The 23,241-nt window shown below is 41.3% G+C and overlaps 1 protein-coding gene across 2 annotated transcripts in view; it reads right to left on the bottom strand.

The window, feature by feature from the left end:
- Positions 1–209: 209 nt before the first annotated feature.
- LOC141078060 (transcriptional coactivator YAP1-A-like) overlaps positions 210–23,241 on the bottom strand; it is a 28,622-nt gene continuing 5,590 nt past the window's right edge. Inside the window, exons 3-6 of one of the 2 annotated variants that reach the window (XM_073564869.1) lie at positions 7,638–7,828; positions 6,165–6,295; positions 5,846–5,958; positions 210–2,473 (exon numbers count right to left, since the gene is read on the bottom strand). In XM_073564869.1, the coding sequence (XP_073420970.1) occupies positions 2,235–2,473; positions 5,846–5,958; positions 6,165–6,295; positions 7,638–7,828 (674 nt within the window). In that variant the 3' untranslated portion in view covers positions 210–2,234. The remainder of the gene's footprint in view (positions 2,474–5,845; positions 5,959–6,164; positions 6,296–7,637; positions 7,829–23,241) is intronic. The other variant, XM_073564870.1, reaches the window with a different exon arrangement.

Raw genomic sequence — 23,241 nt, 5'->3', positions numbered from 1 at the left:
TAGTTTTGGTGCAGTTTTTGTAACTTTTTTTTCTTTTAACTCAAAGTAAAAAAAAACAAAAACATTCTTCTATTCCCATCTAAAAGAATGCAAAAAGAAAACAAACAAAAACCCCAAAATATAAAACTGTAGCAAAAAAAAAAAAAAAAAAAAGAACTTTTTGCGAGTCACCGTCCATTCAAGGGAACAGACAAAAAAAACGACAATACTACTTACAATTGGCTATTTAATTTTCTAATAAAAACAATTAGGTGTACAGTAAGACAATCATTTAATAGTCATATACATAAAGGAGTCAGGTAACAATCACCCATTTGCAAGGACAGGTGGTGATAGACAGGTTTCACAAGATGCAACACACAATTTGCTTTATTTGGAAAAAGCAATGCTACATGTAGATCTAGCATTTTTTTTTCTTTATAGCCAAGGGACCCATTTGGGTAATTTGTTTACGAGGCACAAAAAAATAATAATATAAAGTCCTCACGACGGGCGTTACATACTAGACTTTTGAAGTTCACATAAAAAGACATTTATCTGTAAAAAGACAGGAGGTAGGTGGAATGATTTGTTCGATATATGTCAAAAACCTTTCTTTTAGTCAGTAATAAAAACACATTCTAAATATCTCTCTGGTACCACCTCCAATCCGCATAAAAAGTATAAAAACATCATCGAGCATATACTGGCACCTGCCGGCATCATCTACATCAGCATTTAAAAACAAATACTACATTACAGAGCCGTTCAATGTAGTGTTCAGAACCTTGCACAGACCCAACACAACTTATTTTAACCAATATACCGAAAAACAGCAACATTACATCAAGTACAGATCATATAGTAAAGCTCAATACTTCAAACATGATTGAATCAGGGCTTGCGATTGCCTAGAGTTGACTTGAATCCATAGGAGAATGCATATCCTCCCAGAAGACTAGAACATATACTATTACAGCTTTATGGGCTTCAATCATTTTAGATAAAAATTGGCATGGCTGGAAAAAAAAAAAAATATATATATATATATATAAAGTGATCACAGAATTAGGCAATGGGTGCCAAGCCAACCACAGATGCGCAGATGACTCATGAGGAGACATCAAATCTGTACGGTCGCCAAAAGTCCACCACCACTTTCTTGCCCTCAAGAGTCTTACATAGGACTACAGATGGGCGAATCAATTAAGAGTGGAAATGAATTCTGCTCAAATCTTACAAAAATGTGGATTTTTTTCGTAACTCTTTTCCGTGTGGATTTAGCAAAGTGGTAGCCATCTACCGCCATTTTTTCTGAACCGTAAAAGTCCATTAAATTGTTTTTGTTTTTTTAAAGAAAAACAAAAAACCTTATACTAACCTTAACTCTCTGGCACTTCCACTCCTCACCGTCACCCATCCAGTCCTTGGGGCATCTTCAAAGACCCGCCACTCGCGTTGAATTCACTGGGTTCCCAGGTCTCACCAGATGCGGGAACCCGGTTCCCTGTTTGAGAGCCTCGGTGAAATAAACATGAACGACAAATCTAAAGATGCGACAGGTCTACGTAGGACTAATTCTGACTCGGAGGAGCAAAAATAAGCAATAATAAGTAGAAGTTCTTTAGACACAGCATATCCCAAAGACGACAAAAGAAATTTAACACTGGTTCAAGGAATAATCAAGGCTTGTTGAGAACGATAAAACAGTCGTACGAGGTTGCTCAGCCCCTTTAAAAGGAAAGACGACTTCTTAGAAATAATGGTAAGGCTAAAAGTCGAGGGAAGAGAGGCAATGCCACCATACAAGTTACATATAATTGAGTAAATATCTCGTTCTTCCCAGGTAGGGGAGCTAATAATGTCAGTAGAGTGGGAAGCAAACAGTTACTGCATATATTTACAAAATGGAGAATCTACTTGTAGTACGTATTGCTTGACTCTTCCCATTCACTTTACATAAAAAGGCAGCAGGGAAATTAAAAAATGTTGATACCTCAGGCTCTTAAACGGTGGGGGAAGAAAAAATAAAAGTGTTTTTAATAATAAAAGCAGCAACGGGTGAAAAGAAAATACTAGAACGAGAAGATGAAAATATTAATAAAAAAAAAAAAAATTGTAGAAGTCCTTGAAAGTTTGCTTGTCTGGAGCACAACTCAGTCTACTTTGTGGCCGGTTTAGGCTTGTCAAGTTACAGGCACTCTTGATTGACAAAATCCTTCAGAGATTTTGGATGCAGTTTTCTAAAAAGGCCTCTATAACCATGTAAGGAAACTCTCTTTATCCAGTTTGGTGCCTGCAAGAACAGACTCCATGTCATTAAGGATGTCAGAACTCAAAGCTTCTTGTAGACTTGGCATTAGTTCCTCTCCTTCTACGTTCATGGCTTCCCCCTCGAGCGTACCAAGGTCCACATTAGTTCCTGGAAGTGCTTCCAAATAGTCAGGAAACCGGTTCTGTTGTGAGGGCATACTGCTTTGGTTGATTGCATCGCCTGAAAATTAGAAATGCGAGCGTTTTAGAAGAAAAAGAATAAAAGTTCATCAAAATAAATAAAAGTGCACAAATAAGTAAAAGAACAAATTATCCTAGACAGGAACGATAAAAGTTTCGGCTAAAGGCTTTACATGTTTTGGGCATTATGTTACTACTGTAGAAGATTCTTCTGCTCTACTGGATTTGTAAAAGTTCTACAAAAAAAAGCATCAATTTGCAGGTTACCGTATGTACTCGAGTATAAGCCGACCCACCTAATTTTGCCACAAAAAACTGGGAAAACTTATTGACTTGATTATAAGCCTAGGGTGGGAAATTCTCCATAGATTATTCCCCCATATGGTGTCCCCAGAAGAAGTTCCATAGATTATTCCCCCATATGCTGACCCCATAAGAAGCTCCTTAGATTATTCCCCCATATGCTGACCCCATAAGAAGCTCCTTAGATTATTCCCCCATATGCTTACCCCATAAGAAGCTCCTTAGATTATTCCCCCATATGCTGACCCCATAAGAAGCTCCTTAGATTATTCTCCCATGTGCTGCCGCTGCTGCTGCCGGTAAAAATAAAAAAAACAAATGACATACTCACCTCTCCGTCGCTGGGTGTCAGATACTCACCTGTCCTGCGTCCATGGCTGCTCACCGCTATCTGCCACGTCATCAGTCAGTGACGTTCAGACTGCAGGGGGCGCAGCGCGCACTAATCACGTCACCGCGCCCTCTGCTGTCTGAAGTCACTGACCGATGACAGACAGCAGCAAGCAGCGATGGACGCAGGACAGGTGAGTATCACTACAGTCATGGCCAAAAGTTTTGAGAATGACACAAATATTATATTTTCACATGATCTGCTGGCCTCTGGTTTTTATGTGTGTTTGTCAGATGTGTTTATCACATACAGAAATATAATTGCAATCATATTATGAGTAACAAAATGTTATATTGACAGTTAGAATGAGTTAAGGCAGCAAGTCAATATTTGCAGTGTTGACCCTTCTTCAGGACCTCAGCAATTCTCCCTGGCATGCCCTCAATCAACTTCTGGATCAAATCCTGACTGATAGCAGTCCATTCTTGCAAAATCAATGCTTTTATTTTGTCTGAATTTGAAGGTTTTTGTTTGTCCACCCGTCTCTTGATGATTGACCACAAGTTCTCAATGGGATTAAGATCTGGGGAGTTTCCAGGCCATGGTCCCAAAATCTCTATGTTTTGTTCCCTGAGCCATTTAGTTATCACCTTTGCTTTATGGCAAGGTGCTCCATCATGTTGAAAAAGGCATTGTTGATCGCCAAACTGCTCTTGGAGGACATTCTGGTACCATTCTTTATTCATGGCTGTGTTTTTAGGCAAGACTGAGAGAGAGCCCATTCCCTTGGCTGAGAAGCAACCCCACACATGAATGGTTTCAGGATGCTTGACAGTTGGCATGAGACAAGACTGGTGGTAGCGCTCACCTGGTCTTCTCCGAATAAGCCGTTTTCCAGATGTCCCAAACAATCGAAAAGGGGATTCATCAGAGAAAATTACTTTACCCCAGTCCTCAGCAGTCCACTCCCTGTACCTCTTGCAGAATATCAGTCTGTCCATGATGTTTTTTCTGGAGAGAAGTGGCTTCTTTGCTGCCCTCCTTGAGACCAGGCCTTGCTCCAAGAGTCTCCGCCTCACAGTGCGTGCAGATGCACTCACACCTGCCTGCTGCCATTCCTGAGCAAGCTCTGCACTGCTGGTAGCCTGATCCCGCAGCTGAAACACTTTTAAGAGACGGTCCTGGCGCTTGCTGGTCTTTCTTGGGCGCCCTGGAGCCTTTTTGGCAACAAGGGAACCTCTCTCCTTGAAGTTCTTGATGATGCGATAGATTGTTGACTGAGGTGCAATCTTTCTAGCTGCAATACTCTTCCCTGTTAGGCCATTTTTGTGCAGTGCAATGATGACTGCACGTGTTTCTTTAGAGATAACCATGGTTAACAGAAGAGAAATAATGATGCCAAGCACCAGCCTCCTTTTAAAGTGTCCAGTGGTGTCATTCTTACTTATTCATGACAGATTGATCTCCAGCCCTGTCCTCATCAACACCCACACCTGTGTTAATGGAGCAATCACTGAAACGATGTTAGCTGGTCCTTTTAAGGCAGGGCTGCAATGATGTTGAAATGTGTTTTGGGGGATAAAGTTCATTTTCTAGGCAAATATTGACTTTGCAAGTAATTGCTGTTAAGCTGATCACTCTTTATAACATTCTGGAGTATATGCAAATTGCCATTAGAAAAAATGAAGCAGTAGACTTTGTAAAAATTAATATTTGTGTCATTCTCAAAACTTTTGGCCATGACTGTATACTTACCCGTCCTGACGCTGTCTCTTGAGCCCCCAGCTTCTCTGCGCTCTCTCTTCCTGCGTTCAGCAGTCATGTGATACCGCTCATTAAAACTCATGAATATGCGCATATTCATGAGTTTTAATGAGCGGTATCACGTGACCGCTGAAGGCAGGAAGAGAGTGCAGAGAAGCTGGGGGCTCAAGAGACAGCGTCAGGACGGGTAAGTATGACCTGACACCCCCGCCCCCTCCGACCCCCGGTGTATATGACTCGAACATAAGCAGAGAGGGGGACTTTCAGCCCAAAAAAACTGGGCTGAAAATCTCGGCTTATATTCGAGTATATACGGTACTATGGCATGTATCTCTAATCGCTGAAGGGTCAATAACTGGGAAAGTCACCAATTACTATAAAACCACCTCTCGTTTTCACCAAGTTTTTTCCCCAGAGGTGCTTTATTGAAAACAGCCACCACAAGCAAGCTGGAAGACGACACGGGGTCTATATAATTTCCCAACCCTTTACACCAGTTTCCGAGCATCGAAAAATAGTCAAACTCTGGGGAAGGGGTATTTGTGAAAAATTTTTCGCAATGTTTTTTTTTTTATGCCACGCCCATCATTGACAAAAAATCAGGGTCAACCATGGCACAATATATTTGCTATACATTGCCATTAAAATAATAATAAATTTGGCGCCTCCTACACTAATCTTTAACCATGAGTCTACTGGAGTGTTATATGCCACTGTTGATAAATGACCCCCAAAGAGTCATTAGTGGCACAAGTTTATCATGGGACAACCAATGTTCAAAAAGGTGGCATTGAAAAGGTTGTAGTTTGTTAGAAATTGCTGTCCACCACCCACCCGACAAGAATAATACACTAGTTCACAGGTAGTGAGGATACATTTCTACTCCATTCAGTTTAATGGAACCAAGTTGTAATACCAACAACCCAATAAGCACCTTAATGTCCTAGATATTAACAGGATTGACCTATAGGTCACATGCTACCCAATTGGTGAACGTGCCCAAAAACAACTGACCTGTATCCATTTCATCAACACTGTTAAGGAAATCATCAGGTGTGCGGGGAACACTGTAACTACTCATGCTCAATCCACTGTCCGTACTCTCATCTCTGGAGTGATATGTGCCACTGCCAAAAAAAAAAAAAAAGGTTTGTCACAATTTTTGCAAAAAGGAAATAAAGTTAATCAATATTCTGAGGCTTGGGGCAAGTAAGGAAATTATCAGCCCAACTGAGAAAATCTTGTTAAATTTCATAGCAGTACCAACTCAGGGTTGACCAACAGGATAAATATGCAATTTACACAGTCGCGAAAGGGGGGTGGTTGTACGGACCTGTTGAGGAAAGGATCGGAGCTGTTCATGGTCATTGTTCTGAGCTCTTGAGTGATTCCGGAAGAACACACTGGATTTTGAGATCCACCGTCTTGCTCCATGGTTGGTAGCTGACTACGAAGAGCTAGTTCCTGCGAACCAAAGTAAACCTGTGTACTATTAAATTCAATAACAACATGACTAACTTTGACCTGGTCCCAACATAGACACTAAAACTACAGATTTCTCTTCCATACTAGGGAAATCCACTGTCGTCATACAGCCACCTAGCTCCACGGCCATTTTTGCAAGGCTCAAAATTTGCTTGCAAACTTTTTTTTAAAACCCTGCAGCCCAAAAAAGAAAGTGAATTTGCGACAATGCCATTGTTTCTTTGCAACTTCCAGGAGCTAAATGTCGCCGACAATCTCTAGCCCTATTTAGTATAAATTCCCGAAAGTTGGGGGTAACAAACCCTTTTAGTAAACTCTGATACTGAATTAAAAACTATGGGTAATTTAAAAAAAAAAAACAAAAAAAAAAACAAAAACATGTTATTAAAGTTAAAAATAACTACAGTAGAACCGTGCTTGGGCATTTGATCCTCCACACAGTACTACAAACTAGAAATTCACTCTAAAGTTAAAAAAAACAAACTTGGGAGATCAATACTACGGACGTTTATGCAAAGAACATTGACATCAAGACTGGTTCTTCAGCCCAGACCTGTCAGACTTGAGTGGTTTATTTTTGATCTTGCAACCTTTATACTTTATGAGACTAAAGGTGTCAGCAGACCATAGAAGGACAGGGAAATTATACATTATGCAGTCATAAAAGTAAGAAGACAGAATTAGCCAATGGGTGAAAAAGTTTGTTTTGGTCTGCAGGTTCTCATACATGATTTCCTTCCACAATGTCAAATTTTGAGGAAAAAAAAAAAAAAAAGGATGATGCATGTTGAGATCCAACATGTCCATTTTTTTTCTCCCACAATGCCGGCTTGTTTACTGGATATTGGTTTAGGGGCATATCTAAAGCGCATTGGCAACTCAATGTATTTCCTGACTTGGCCATCTACACAGCTATGATTGACTTCATTAGAGAGGGTCATTCTCATATGTGGTCTCCTTTTCCACATTTGACTGCTATTGTGGGTCAGGAAGGGTTCAGATCTCAGAAGAGAGTTGGGAGGTCCTCAAAATGTTTTTTGTTCCCCCAAGTTGTCTCCAATAATAATTTAATCCCACATCTGTGGCTGAAATAGTAATCTTTTCTTGTACTGGTGAATGCCGCAACATTGGGTCAACGTTGCATCTGTCAAGAAAAGCGGATGTATTCTTGCTTGTTTTATTTTTGGAGGCCCATGCACAACATGGACATAGAATGCTCAAATTTCCCAATAAATCCCATTACCCTTCCCACACACATACTAAACGACACAAAGACGACAAGACAAACATATATAGAGAGTAACAAAAGGTTGTTTCTAACCTGTGGCCTCACCTGCCGAAGCAGTTCTTGGTGCTTGAGTCGTAAACGTTCTTTCTCCATCTGAAGCTGTTGGAGTCTTAGCTGCTGCTGATTGCCGCCACCTCCCATAACACCACTCTGGGAGCTCTGGGTGACAAGTGGTGGAGGGGATTTCACTGGCGCACTCTGACTTAGTCTCTGTTGGCTCATACCTAAACGAGTTTAAAAAAAAAAAAACAAACAAAAGTTTACGTAAACTGGTATAAACCAATCGACCAAGAAGACCACAAAAATTGCCCTAATGACCAAAACACGGAGGACCGCGAGGCTAACAGGAACTTTTACAGAGAAACCACTAAGTTCCTCCAAACATTGATTATGAAACAAAATAATTGTTTATTGAATCAAACAATTTAAAAAAAAAACAAATTAAAAAGACAATTGGAGATGAAAGCAGACCATGGCAGAAATTGGAAATAGCAAAACACTGGACTATAGAAATAGATTAAAATTAAGTCTGGAAAAATAGATATAAAATAAATCACATCCACTATTACAGATATCTTAAAAGGTAAACATACTGATAGGAGTATACCACACAAAACATAGCACTTGTTTATGCCAAATAAAGTGCATAGTGCAAAAATTGTGCTATATGTGGGGGATGCAGGACACACGAATAAATAAATGAAACCGGACACTGCTGGGGTCTGTCACTGATCACCTCTGATGAAGCAAATAATCAAAAATAAAATTTAAGTAAATTCATATAGATATAACTCACAGAGGGGATTCAGAGACACATAGTGCACACCAAAGCTCAAGGTATATTAATATAGAAGCCTATGCATGTAGGAGCCAGGGACGGTCATAAATACCCAGAATTCAGAGAAGATCCAGTGTACCCCTTGACGTGAGTTTCAAAGTCAATCTTCCTCAGAAGGGGTGCATCAACGCGCGTCAAGGTGTACACTAGATCTTCTTTTCTCTGATCTAAAAAAAAAAAAAAAAAAAAAACAGCTGGAGAGCCACAGGTTGGGGAACACTGGAGTACAGTGACGAGAAGATGGACATAGCCCATGAGGGAGAAATACAAGGTAAAATAACTAGCCCAACCATTTCCCAGTGACGTGCAGCCCGATCTCAAGACCTGACTCTTCGCCTCCTACATATATTTACAGTTATTCCAAAATTTCTCATTAGGTTACACCAAAGTGTTTCAGAATCAAGTCTATGGGGTTCACCCTATCCATATAGTGGAGCAAAGAAAAAGTTCTCTTCACATTGCTTAACCAGGGTGGTTGCTTCCTCGCACTCTAATTTTCATCAGGTAACAGTGACATTAGTTTGCCAAGAGATAAACAGCTGCCTAATTTGGCAAACAAGTAATTTTAAAAGGTTTTTTTTTTTTTTCCCCCTCCGGCTGAGTTTTTATATATTAATGAGACGAAAAAGGGTTGTGTTCTCCCCACCTTTGGAATTCTGACTGATCCCCAAAAAGATCCAGTTGTAACTGCAGAGCTGCGCTCCTTTGCAAGGAACTGTGCTGCTGCTGTTAAACTCCTGAGACCTGGATGATTTTTATTTTTCAGCGCTTTAGTTTTTTTTTTCCTTCCCTTCATTCAAAAGCTATAATTTATTTTGCATTTTTACGCCAACACTGATGTAGGAGAGCTTGATTTTTATTTTTTTTGCAGAACAAGTTTAGTTTTGATTGACACCATTCATTTTACCATACAATTTATTGAAAAATGGGAAACAAATTCCAAATGCTATGAAGTGGGAGAAAAAACAAAACACTCCAGCAATTCTTTTAGAGGGCTTTGTTTTAACAGTGTTCAATTTGCAAAAAAAAAAAAAAAGGAAAAAAAAAAAAAAAGAAGCCTAGCAATACAATTTTCTAGATTAGTAAACGTGAATTGTTTTTATCATTTCAACTTTAAGGGTATGTGCACACGCTGCGGATTCTGCTGCGTTTCCGCAGCGTTTTTGGCCGCTGCGGACCCGCAGCAGTTTTAGCTGCGGTGTACAGTACCATTCAAATGAATGGTAAAAAAAAACGCTGTGTAGACGTTGCGGAAAAATTTGCGCGGATTTGCTGCGGTTTTGAAACCGCAGAAAGAAGTGACATGTCAATTCTTTCTGCGGAATCCGCAGCGGGTTCCTATCTCCACCATTGTGGAGATGGTGAATCCGCAGGACCTAACCACAGTCAAAACCGCAGATAATCCTGTGTGTTTATCTGCGGTTTTTGCAAAATCCGTGCGGATTCATCCGCAGCGGATTCCGCAGCGTCTGCACACACCCTTATAGTCGAATGGTTTTTTTTTCTTTTTTTTTTGCCCCAGTTTTTAATTAGTCCTCCATATGGGATTTGAACCTGCATTCTTCTTATGCTATGCAATAAAATGTTAACTGCAACGTATTGTGAAACAGATGATCTCTTGTGAAGCCCAGACATAGGCTGGGCTTCGTAAAACATTTCACATGGCAGATATCGGGGCCTTCAGTACAAACCTTGCAATCATGTCACATGGGGTGGTGTTGGTCATCCAAATGGACGGCCACCACCTTGAATACATTTACCGTAAATGCTAATGTCATGCTTGGTAGCGGCATTTAACGAAATAAACAGATGTGACAAGTGCTAGCTCTGATCGCATCGATTACTGTCGGGTGACAGGTATGTCAGCACCTGCGCTGCATGGAGTGGGCTCAGTGGCAAAAGTGAAGAAGTAGATTTTCGCTAGAGCTTTTGCTGCCAACGCTTGGACAGAATTAGAATGCTGCAGTCAATCAGGGATCACTAGTGATGAGGGAACTTGATGGGATAAGGTGTTATCCGCCATGCTTAGGTGCTAACCAAGTGTCTTCGGCGTGGTCGAATAATATGTTTGAGTCCCCGCAGTTGCATGTCTCGGTTTGTTAGGCAAACCCTGCATGTGTTGTGGCTGTCGAACAGCCGCAAGACATGCAGGTGCGGGGACTCAAACACATTATTTGACTACGCCAAAGTCACACAGTTAGAACCCAAGAATGGCGGATAACACCTTATCTGAACACGTTCGCTCATCACTAGTGGCCACCGATTGACTACGGTGCCTATACGACACCCCCACTGAAGAGACCGGCAGGGGGTACAACGAAAAGGACAGCAGTGCAAGATCAGTCACATCAATGGCGCAATAGTTCCTGCTAACAGAAATTCCAGCTTGGTCGACTTTTACTGTGTGATATAATTATACGCTGCTCAGTGGTACAAAGCACAGGAGGGTGCAGAAACTCTGTACAAAAAGTTACTGGAAAATCTGTTTCCTGGAAAACTCCGCTGCCTTCTGCGCAGAACATCGAGTCTTCAAACGTGTTAAAAAGTAAATAAGCCAATTTCATATTATTTTAAAGCCGGGGTTTAGACTGTTTCCTGTCAGATTCCCATACCCTTGCAAATCTGGAAAGCATTTGATTGGCATATGAAGCCGTACCCAGGCAGCTTAGACCTCACAGGCAGACAAACAAAAAAACGCTTTGTTCTGGTAAAGAGGGGAAATCAGGATATGGGGGTGGAAGGGGGCGGATTACATTTTCTTGAGCGAAAAAATATACAAACTAGAGACAACCCCCCTAATTAAAGCATCCACCTCATGGCAAACATTCTGCACCTAGACAAAGAGTGGAAGGAGGAGAGAGTGGCACAAGTGATAATGAAGGCTTACAGTATAGCAAACAGTAATTAAGATCACAAGATAATGAGCTGTTAGCAGAAGGGCTACAGGGAACCCACACAAGAGGTAACCAAGGTTCTTCTAAAATCTCACAAAAACGGAAATAGGCCACAAAACTAGCAAAGGATGGAAAATGAAGATCCAGACTGAGAAACAGGTTAGACAAGAAACTCTACTGCCACCCTATATGCCTTTATTTTGCCAATACCACTCACCGGATTGCACAAGTAGTATGAAACGCAAACTATGGAAGCCATTTTGAACCTCAGCCATATGTTAAAGTGAAGTTTCCATCTCAATGGTTTATGGTACATCCACAGGATCAGCTTTTAAGTTGTGTGATAGAGGTGGGACCATCACCTGTTGGTGACTTCCCACATTCTTAATAAACCAAGACATGGTTTCATCACTACAGTCCATAATGTCCCCCATACACTTAGACGGCTGTCAGCAAAACAGTGGTTTGGCAGATTGTTCGAAATTAAGCCATCTCAACTATTCATAGGAGCGCTCATGCTGCAGACATCTCCGCTAATCCCTGCATGTGTAGCAGGTGTCAAACAGCCGTGAGACATGCAACCGCAGGGACTCAAACATATTATTCGAGCATGCCGAAGTCACTGATGGCACAAGAGCATGGCGGATAACATCTTATCTACGTCAGAATACTAATCTGAACCAACCTATTTTCTAGACCTCTTACCATTTACCCCCTTCTTAGGTAAAGAGACTGGAGATATTGCAAAACTGTCTAAAGGATGAAAGGGCCCATAGCCAATCAGATCATAGATTTCGTTTTTCTTGAGCCGTTTAATAAAAGAAGGCTGTGCTATGATTGGTCAACATAGCCTATTTAAATATGCCGGCAATGACCTGATGAACAAGCGAGGGCGGAAGGTGCACTTGCGGTATTTCTGAGGCCATCTTACCAGGTATAATTTTTGCTGACACAATGTAAAAAAACGGTATATACTTATATGTGCACTTATATATGTGATGCCCTTATTGTTCTTTATTAGGCCACTTGGGAATGTGCAATAATGAAGGGTTACATAATGTTCACAATCAGAGTGACACATGATAACATGTTGTATAGCCTTTCAGCATGTGCGCCCTGATGCTCAGATGTGCATGTTTTTCCTTCCCATCCATGCTCCTGTACCTTTATAACTTTGGGATTATTGATCGTGGTTGTTTGGTCTCTGTTATGCTTTAAGGTTAGCGATTAAGCCCCACTGTTATGAATGGGTCACCGAGGAGAAAAAAACAAAACAAGCTAAGTCACAGAAAACCAGAGAGGTTGGTAACTATGCAGACTGCAGATCCCTGATCCTAACCACACAACTAGCAGCAGCCGTAGAGCGTGCCTACGATGATCCTAGACGCTTCGTCACAGCCGGAGAACTACATAAGCCTGAAGCAAGAAAAGGGGAAAACTAACTGCCCCAGAGCAGACCCCAAAGGAAAGACAGCCTCACACATGTATTGACGGTGAAACAAGATGAAAACACAAACACAGGCAGGAAAATAGGCTGAGCAAATGATGGGGCCCAAACTAACTAGAAAGGATAGGAAAGGAAAGACACTGTCTGCAATCTGCAAAAAACCCTACAAAAATAATGTCCAAACACTTCTGTTAGCAAAATTAACCCTGAAGTCACTAGACTTCTCCCGCTATATCAGCACTCTGAAATATTCTGAGACAGAGCAAAAAGAGGCCAATCTAATAAGGGACAAAAAGCAAATTGGCAAATACAGGTAAATAATAGTGGAAATTCAGCACAGCCCCAGCCGGGGCTGGCTGACCACACAAAAAATTGAATAGACCAACAAAATCAAGTGTGAACATTAGCAGAAAACTTAGCTTTAGATGACTGGAACAGAGCTGAAAACCAAGACCAGACAAGCCAGAAGGAATCACCAGCACCAGAATAGGGAGTCGGCTGTCTTAAATTCAGTCTGAGATTCCTGAGGTCCAATCGTCATCCTCATTATCAGGTGGCAGATCTCTACTGATTAAGTCAGCCTCACTACCTCCTGTTACCACCAGAGGGAGCCTGGCAGGAGAACTCACAACTGGTGGACCAGAAAATGAACTCACAACACCCCACATTGTCCATGATACTCCAGGCCATGCTCTATTTTGATATTAATTCATACTTTTGATAAATGAGTTATAGTGTGGTTACCATCAAGAATTGAAGGTATGTAAATATGCCGGCAATGACCTGATGAACAAGCAAAATACTTGCTTGTCAACGGATCTTATTTTTGCTGGCTAAAAAAAAAAAAAAAAAAAAGTACATTGCCTGTAATAAAGAGTAGAGATGAGAGAATTTTGCCATGTTTGCAATATGTGCCGAACGCCATTGGAGTCAATGAGAGTACAGATGAGCGAATATGTTCGGAAATGCTCGTCAAACAAATTCGGCACCAATAAGGTACGCCTATGGCACAAATATGGCAAATTCGGATTCAACTATCATTTTCCGAACATATTCGCTCAACTCTAATGAAGAGGAAGCAACAAAATGATGCTGTATGAGGACAGAACCAGGGCTGTGGAGTCAGAGTTCATTTTGGTGGAGTCGGAATAAAATGGACCGACTCAGACTCCTAAAATATATACTAAATTGGGTACAGTAATTCAATGCAGAATACGCTGAATATTGTTTCATAGGAATTTGGGAAAGTTATGAAATGTCCTATAAATGGCTGTTCTATTCCTGATCTAAGGCTACATTCACACACAGCGTTTTTGCTGCGTTTTTGTGGATACGTTTTTCAGCTGTAAAAGCAGATCAGCTTTTTAAAAAACCGCATCACCTGAAAGGTTTTTGAGCTCATAGATAATGTTTTCAATAGCAAAAGCAGATTAGAAATCTGCTCTATCTATATATCCATTTATCCATATCTGTCTATCCAGATCATATCTGTACCAAAAAGAATGAAAGCCGGATAGCACACAGACTAACACTGCTTTTTTTTTTTTTAGCACCAGTCAGGTACACCTCATAGCTGCCCAAAAGGACGCCCAGGACAGGCATTGCTCGTCTTCAGTAACATCAACTGATAGTTGGAATAAATAGACTGCATTCATCACCACATCTTCTTAAGTTGCAGGCTTTATTTCAAGTGTAGGGGTGTGAAGTATGAGGTTCTGCAGCAGCTGAGGTGTGCAGTATGAAATTCTGCGGAACAGTAGGAGATTCTGCCCCCCCCCAGGTTTGATCCTGGCTACGCCCACAGTGTGAATGTAGCCTGAGGATCTAGGCTTTATCGAGATAAGTCATGGCGTGTGTGTGTATACACATACACACACACACACATATATATATATATATATATATATATATATATATATATATATATATATATATATATATATATATATATATATATATATATATATATATATATATATATATATATATATACACATACACACACACACACACATACATACATAGTACAGGCCAAAAGATTGGACACACCTTCTCAATCAAAGCGTTTTCTATATTTTCAAGACTATGAAAATTGTAGATTCACTCTGAAGGAATCAAAACTACGAATTACCACATGTTGAATTATATAGTTAACAAAAAAGTGTGAAACAACTGAAAATACTGTATGTCTTATATTCTAGGTTCTTCAAAGTAGCCACCTTTTGCTTTGATTACTGCTTTGCACACTCTTGGCATTCTCTTGATGAGCTTCAAGAGGTAGTCACCGGAAATGGTTTTCACTTCACAGGTTTGCCCTGTCAGGTTTAACAAGTGGGATTTCTTGCCTTATAAATGGGGTTGGGACCATCAGTTGTGTTGTGCAGAAGTCTGGTGGATACACAGCTGATAGTCCTACTGAATAGAATGTTAGAATTTGTATTATGGCAAGAAAAAAGCAGCCGAGTAAAGAAAAAGGAGTGGCCATCATTACTTTAAGAAATGAAGGTCAGTTCGAAAAATTGGGAAAACTTTGAAAGTGTTCCCAAGTGCATTGGCAAAAACCATCAAGCGCTACAAAGAAACTGGCTCATATGAGGACCGCCCCAGGAAAGGAAGACCAAGAGTCACCTCTGCTGCGGAGGATAAGTTCATCCGAGTCACCAGCCTCAGAAATCGCAGGTTAACAGCAGCTCAGATTAGAGACCAGGTCAATGCCACACAGAGTTCTAGCAGCAGACACATCTCTACAACAACTGTTAAGAGGAGACTTTGTGCAGCAGGCCTTCATGGTAAAATAGCTGCTAGGAAACCACTGCTAAGGACAGGCAACAAGCAGAAGAGACTTGTTTGGGCTGAAGAACACAAGGAATGGACATTAGACCAGTGGAAATCTGTGCTTAGGTCTGATGAGTCCAAATTTGAGATCTTTGGTTCCAACCACCATGTCTTTGTGCGATGCAGAAAAGGTGAACGGATGGACTCTACATGCCTGGTTCCCACCGTGAAGCATGCAGGAGGAGGTGTGATGGTGTGGGGGTGCTTTGCTGGTGACACTGTTGGGGATTTATTCAAAATTGAAGGCATACTGAACCAGCATGGCTACCACAGCATCTTGCAGCGGCATGCTATTCCATCCAGTTTGTGTTTAGTTGGACCATCATTTATTTTTCAACAGGACATGGCCTCAAACACACCTCCAGGCTGTGTAAGGGCTATTGGACCAAGAAGGAGAGTGATGGGGTGCTACGCCAGATGACCTGGCCTCCACAGTCACCAGACCTGAACCCAATTGAGATGGTTTGGGGTGAGCTGGACCGCAGAGTGAAGGCAAAAGGGCCAACAAGTGCTAAGCATCTCTGGGAACTCCTTCAAGACTGTTGGAAGACCATTTCTGGTGACTACCTCTTGAAGCTCATCAAGAGAATGCCAAGAGTGTGCAAAGCAGTAATCAAAGCAAAATGTGGCTACTTTGAAGAATCTAGAATATAAGACATATTTTCAGTTGTTTCACACTTTAATTATATAATTCCACATGTGTTAATTCATTGTTTTGATGCCTTCAGAATGAATCTACAATTTTCATAGTCATGAAAATAAAGAAAACTCTTTGAATGAGAAGGTGTGTCCAAACTTTGGTCTGTACCGTATACATGTACACAGTGTATTACATATTTACAATTTATTACAGTTTTGTGTTCTAAAGTTGTATTCCAATAAATAGATATTATGTTCTAAATATCTTGATTATTGGATCATAGAAATGATTAAATGTCTGATGTTAACATTGCACTACAATAAATTTTTCACTTAAATATAAGCAATATATGTGGGAGTCGGAGTCGTGGAGTCGGAGTAAGGGAAATTGAGGAGTCGGAGTCGCAGGTTTGGCTTACCGACTCCACAGCCCTAGACAGAACGATCATATTAGGTCTCCCGCTGCTCCATTGGTCCCGTGTACCCTGGCTAGTAAATGAGCGCCACTGAACTTCTATATACAGGTGCATCTCAAAAAATTAGAATATCATCAAAAAGTTAATTTCAGTTCTTTAATTATTTCAAGTGTTTATTTCTGTTAATGTTGATGATTATGGCTTACAGCCAATGAAAACCCAAAAAAGTCATTATCTCAGTAAATTAGAATACTTTATAACACCAGCTTGAAAAATGATTTTAAAATCCCAAATGTATGTTTAGTAAATGCACTCAATACTTGGTCGGGGCTCCTTTTGCATCAATTACTGCATCCATGCGGCGTGGCATGGAGGCGATCAGCCTGTGGCACTGCTGAGGGGTTATGGAAGCCCAGGTTACTTTGATAGCAGCCTTCAGCTCGTCTACATTGTTGGGTCTGGTGTCTCTCATCTTCCTCTTGACAATACTCCACAGATTCTCTATGGGGTTAGGTGAGTTTGCTGCCAATCAAGCACAGTGATACTGTTGTTTTTAAACCAGCTATTGGTACCTTTGGCAGTGTGGACAGGTGCCAAGTCCTGCTGGAGAATGAAATTTTCATCTCCAAAAAGCTTGTTGGCAGAGGGAAGCATGAAGTGCTCTAAAATCTCCTGGTAGACGGCTGCGCTGACTTTGGTCTTGATAAAACACAGTGGACCTACAGCAGCAGATGACATGGCTCCCCAAACCATCACTGATTGTGGATACTTCACACTAGACCTTGGAAATCAAGGTCCCAGAGTCTGGAGGAAGAGTGGAGAGGCCACAATCCAAGCTGATGAGGTCTAGTGTGAAGTTTCCACAATCAGTGATGGTTTGGGGAGCCATATCATGTGCTGGTGTAGGTCCACTGTGATTTAAAAAGACCAAAAGGTCTCTCTGTCTCATCAGATCAGAAAATCTTATTTCTCAGTCTGGGAGTCCTTCATGTGTTTTTTAGCAAACTCTATGTGGGCTTTCATATGTCTTGCACTGAGGAGAGGCTTCCGTCGGGACACTGTCATAAAGGCCTGACTGATGGAGGGCTGCAGTGATAGTTGACTTTGTGGAACTTTCTCCCATCTCCCTACTGCATCTGTGGAGCTCAGCTACAGTGATCTTGGGGTTCTTCTTTACCTCTTTCACCAAGGCTCTTCACCCACAATTGCTAAGTTTGGCTGGACGGCCAGGTCTAGGAAGACTTCTGGTGGTCCCAAACTTCTTCCATTTAAGGATCATGGAGGCCACTGTGAACCTTTGAGTACTGCAAAAATTTTGTAACCTTGGCCAGATTTGTGACTTGCCACAATTCTGTCACTGAGCTCCTTGGCCAGTTCCTTTGACCTCATGATTCACAGTTGGTCTGACATTGTTGGCAGCGGATCACTCTGGATACTCTCCAAGCGTGTGACAACAGAGCTTCTTTATTCAGGAACAAACAGGAATAATATATGATAAGCTTAATAGATCAGGAATAAATCATTTGTGTGTCTGTGCATCATCTACAGCAGGCAGCTTCTCTCATACACATGCACAGGAAAAACAGGAAATACAGTCTCTGCTCTCCCTGTGTGAGCCTCTGGGAGATTTTTTTTTTTAACTTCATAAAAAACATACAAAAATCTAGCAACTGAACTCTCAAACAGGAATGGAGTTGTTGCACCAAACATATTCCAATAACCCCATTCAACAACTACTTATCCTGTTAGTCCCATTGCGGTTCTGTAGTCCACAAACTTGGCTCTTAATAATGGCTTTGTCATACCATCAGCTATCATGTTATCAGACTCGCAATAAAACTCGATTACACCACGTTCTACTAAGTCACATAAATGCATGTATTACATCAATGTACTAAAGCTGGAGTCACACATAGCGACTTACCAGCGATCCCGACAACGATATCAACGTGTCAGGATCGCTGGTAAGTCGCTATGTGATCACTGGTGAGCTGTCACACAGACAGCTTCCCCAGCGATCAGCACAGCGACGCTGAGCGCGCGGCGTCGCTGTGTTCGTTAGTTACCAGCTCGCTGATGCAGGGAGCTGGTAACTAACGTACACATCGGGGATCCAAGGGACGCACGTCCCTTAGATACCCGATGTGTACATTAGTTACCAGCTGATCGCTGGTCACCCGCCGGTCACACGCAGCGATGCATGCTGGCCAGCGGGAGACCAGTGACCAAAAAAATGTCCAGAGATTTCTTGCAGCGATCCCGGCAGGGGGGGCGGTCGCTGATCGCTGTCACACACAGCGATCTCGCTGGCGAGATCGCTGTTGTTTCACAAAACTTGTGACTCAGCAGCGATCTCGCTATGTGTGACGGGGCCCTTCGTCCTTGCACTAATCTTCTCACTGCTGGAAAGTTTATTGCATCCTTAGTTGTCCTCATAGATAACTGTTGGTTGAGCTAATGGCTTGCAAAATCATCCAAAAGTTGTTTCAACCAAATTACTCCTTGACTTGCATAAGCAGCAGACATATATTCTGCTTCTGTAGAAGATAATGCGCCTGACACTTGTTTTCTGCAGATGATGGCTTCTCCCCAATACGTTGTAGGTAGATTCACATCAAACAACATACTTCTTCCACTTTCACAGAGAGTACGGTTCTTTCCCTCTGCAATGCCATATTGTATGGAATGGTAGTCTGGAACACGATTCCATCCTTTTTCAAAATAGTTTGCACCTTACCACTTGTATATTCGGTTCCATCTTCTGCACGCAGGGCTTTCGGCATTCTTTCAAATTTGTTAAACACTACAGCAAGATAATCTTCAAGTTTCTGTGGAATTTCATCCTCACTGTGAAGCAGGTAGGCGACTGTATATCTGGAGTAGTCAATCAATAAATGTGAGAAAATATCTCTTCTTGCTAGGAGTTTGAACACTCATTGGACCTCATACATCTGTACGTATCAGATCCAGAGGCCGTGCAGATCTAGTCGTGTTTATTTTAGGAAAGGATTTTCTGGACATTTTCCCTTTAAGACAGCTAGTGCACTTCATCACTTAACTACCCGGGGTGATTTCAGTACCATTTACAAGTGGAGCTAGCTTCCTTACTGCTTCTCAGTCTCTGTGCCCAAGACGCCTGTGCCATACATGGACAGTTCTTATGTAGATCTTGTCTGGCACTGTACACTTTTTCTTTGCATTTTAGCTGATAAAGTTCATCTTGGATTTTTCCCCCTGCAAGAGAGTGTGACCCTTCTTTGAGATGATGCAGCTGTTATCTCTAAAAGTAACTACATTCCCCTTTTGCATGAGCTTCTTTACAGACAGAAGACTGCTTTCAAGGCTGGGAACATAGAAAACATCCTTTCCTGGGATCTTTCTGCTGAGGAAACTGGACAGTGGAGTAGCCGTCTCCTACTCCTTCTGAAGTCATATAGTAACCATTAGCTAAGATGACCTTTTCTGACTTGCTTTCATTAAAGTCAGTGAAGAAATTCTTGTCATTTGTCATGACTGCTTGCGGCATTAAATGCAGTTTCAACACATGCAGAATCTTCCTTTACAGCTGTTTTAAACCTTTGATGACTGTTCTGCTTTTTTCGCTAACTCATTTTTGCTTTCCAAATTCTACAATCTGATTTAACGTGGCCGGGCTTTTTACAGACAAAACATTCACGAGTTTCTCTTAGAATGCTCATATATTTAGGGAAATCCTGTGTCTTTAATGCTGTTTGTGCTCTGTATTCATTACTGCTGCTTACATGCTGCGTTTTCTCTTGAATTCATCCACAAGTGTGCCTTTAACATACTCCAGTGTCTGCTCATCATCTGGCAGTGCATCTAGTGCAGTCTCAAATGTGTTATAACTCTCTGGAAGACCACTTAATATAAGTGCAGCAGCATGAAAATCTTGAATTTCTTCTCCAATACCCCTGAGACGCTCCACAATCTCTAGGATGTTTCTTATATAGTCTTGCAAATTCTGTCATTCACTTAGCTTAGACTGATAAAGCTTTCTCATGTGAGAAAGCTTATTGCTGAGATTTGATTTTTCATGCACTTTCTGTAACTCATCCCACATCTCCTTTGCACTTGCATATATACACAATATGATTATAATCTACACTGAGGGAAATAGTGCTTTGTGCTTTCTGATCCTTCTCTAGCCAATCATCTGGTAATAGGTGAGGCACTTGGTCCTGAGTATACTTCCCCGTACCTTTTCTTAAGCATCTTCACCTTGAATTTCCAGAACTGGTAAATCTGGTTAGTGAGGCTTGGCACTGAGAACTTGACAGGATTGCTGCTAGTGGACATCTTCTCTGTTGCTTTGTGCTGCTTTTGCTCTGGGCTTCTGTTGCTGTGTTACTCTGGGGTTCTGCGTCACTGGGCCCATAACCTGTTGGCAGCGGATTATTCAGGATACTCTCCAAGCGTGTGACAACAGAGCTTCTTTATTCAGGAACAAACAGGAACAATACATGATAAGCTTAATAGATCAGGAATAAATCATTTGTGTGCCTACATCTGTGCAACATCTACAGCAGGCTGCTTCTCTCATACACAGACACAGGAAAACAGTTTTTTGTTCTAACCTTATGAACAGCATACAAGTCTAGCAACTAAATACTCAGACAGGAATGGAGTTGTTGCACCAAACATATTCCAACAGACATGCACTCTGAGCTGTGAGGTCCTATATAGACAGGTATTTTCCTTTACAAATCAAGTCCTATCAGTTTAATTTAACACAGCTGGACTCCAATGGAGGAGTAGAACCATCTTAAGGAGAATCACAAGGAAATGGACAGCATGTGACTTAAATATGAGTGTCTGAGCAAAGGGTCTGAATACTTATGACCATGTGTTATTTTGTTTTTTCTTTTTTTTAATAAATTTGACAAAAATTCTACATTTGTTTTTTTTCCCATCAAGATGGGGTGCAGAGTGTACATTAATGAGAAAAAAAATGAACTTTTTTGAATTTACCAAATGGCTGAAATGAAACAAAGACTGAAAAATTAAAAGGGGTCTGAATACCTTCTGTACCCACTGTATAAGATCAGCGTCAGTTTAGAAAAGCTTATGATCTAGAAAGAATATAATTTTATCCACCCCTCTGTAGTACAATGAATTTAACAATTTTTCGCATTGCGGAACCAACAAGAGATCTTGAAAATGGTGGGGAATTGGAAATATATTAGAAAGCTGCTGAACTTTTTACCTTCGCAATAATTAAAAGGAAACCTGTCATTAGATTAATGCTGCCCGAACCCTCGACTGCAGCCAGGTATGAATGTCGTTCTCTGAAATGTTGCAGCATTTCAGAAGAAACAGTTTGAAAAGCAGTCAGGGGACTATATGGAGAGAGAGTCCAGTGCGGCCCTTGGCTGGCTTCACCCTGCACCACTCCAGGAGATGGACAGGTCTTCCTTTATGTACACAAATGGGAGAAACCTATCAATCAACCGCAGCGTGGTGAGAAGAAGCTGGACAGCGGCCACTTAGGACTAGTCAGATTTCACCCTATAGTCCCCAGCTGACTTTTCAAAGTTGCCCTTAGCCGAAATGCTGCTACGTTTCAGAGAATTACATTCATGGCTTAGGATTCGGGCAGCATGAACATAATAGTAGGTCACCTAATTTCAGCATCTCTTAGTTCTCCTTCACAAGGCATCTTGGGCTTCATTTTAATCTGGTGGAGAACCCAACCAAAAGGTAGATGGATAACTTTCTGTCTTTATGACCCTGATGTAGGAAAAGTGATATGAAGTGTACATGACTTAACCCAAACTTCTAGAGTATAATGTTTATCCTAACATGGCCCATGGATACAGAAAGTCTTTCTCAACGACCCCCCTATTTCCCAATCACTTGGGCGACCCTATAAACATTACATAGTTGTCTTCTATCTAATGTGTATGGCCGGCCTAAAAATCAGATAAATCGCACATAACAGGCACCTATATTTTCTCTGGTGACCGACAGACCATTACTGGTAAGACCAGTAGTGAGATCTTCTCTTCATTTGCTGTTCAAACACCATCGCCAAATGCCTCTCATATTTGGAGTGTCTGAGACACTGGCATTCTGGAAGACAATTGCCCTTTTCATTCATAGCAGATGAGATTTTCTAAACAGGATTAGACAAAAATCTGAGTTCAGAGCTTTGTAGACGGCATAAACCATCTAGTGAACGGTACATTGACCGGCCTCACAGGTATCTACAGAACCTAAATACCGCCCTGATCTCTGCAGTCTTCATACACAGCGCAGAATTCTATAGCATTTAGCAGAAAATAAGTGGCATGCTCTGTAGGATACCAGATTATGGAGACTACCTCTGGGACATGTCAAATAGCGGTTTGCCAAATTTGTATCGCTCGCTTAAAAGGGTAAAAGTGAGAAATAACATGATAAAATAAAAAAAATCTCCCCTCTTTAATCCTACAACAATGATCTGGTGGCTCTAGGAAAGTTCTTTTAGTTCCTTGCAGTGATGAGGTCACGTACATCTAAGTGACCACTGCAGTCAATCATTGGCCTCAGAGGTCTCGCGCCGTACGTG

The sequence above is a fragment of the Dendrobates tinctorius genome, unplaced genomic scaffold (genome assembly GCF_039654945.1).
Source record: "Dendrobates tinctorius isolate UK_male_01 unplaced genomic scaffold, ASM3965494v1 ptg000496l, whole genome shotgun sequence".
Taxonomy (NCBI): Eukaryota; Metazoa; Chordata; class Amphibia; order Anura; family Dendrobatidae; genus Dendrobates; species Dendrobates tinctorius.
The sequence above is the reverse complement of the archived record's forward strand: the minus strand, read 5'-3'. Positions and strand labels throughout refer to the sequence as shown.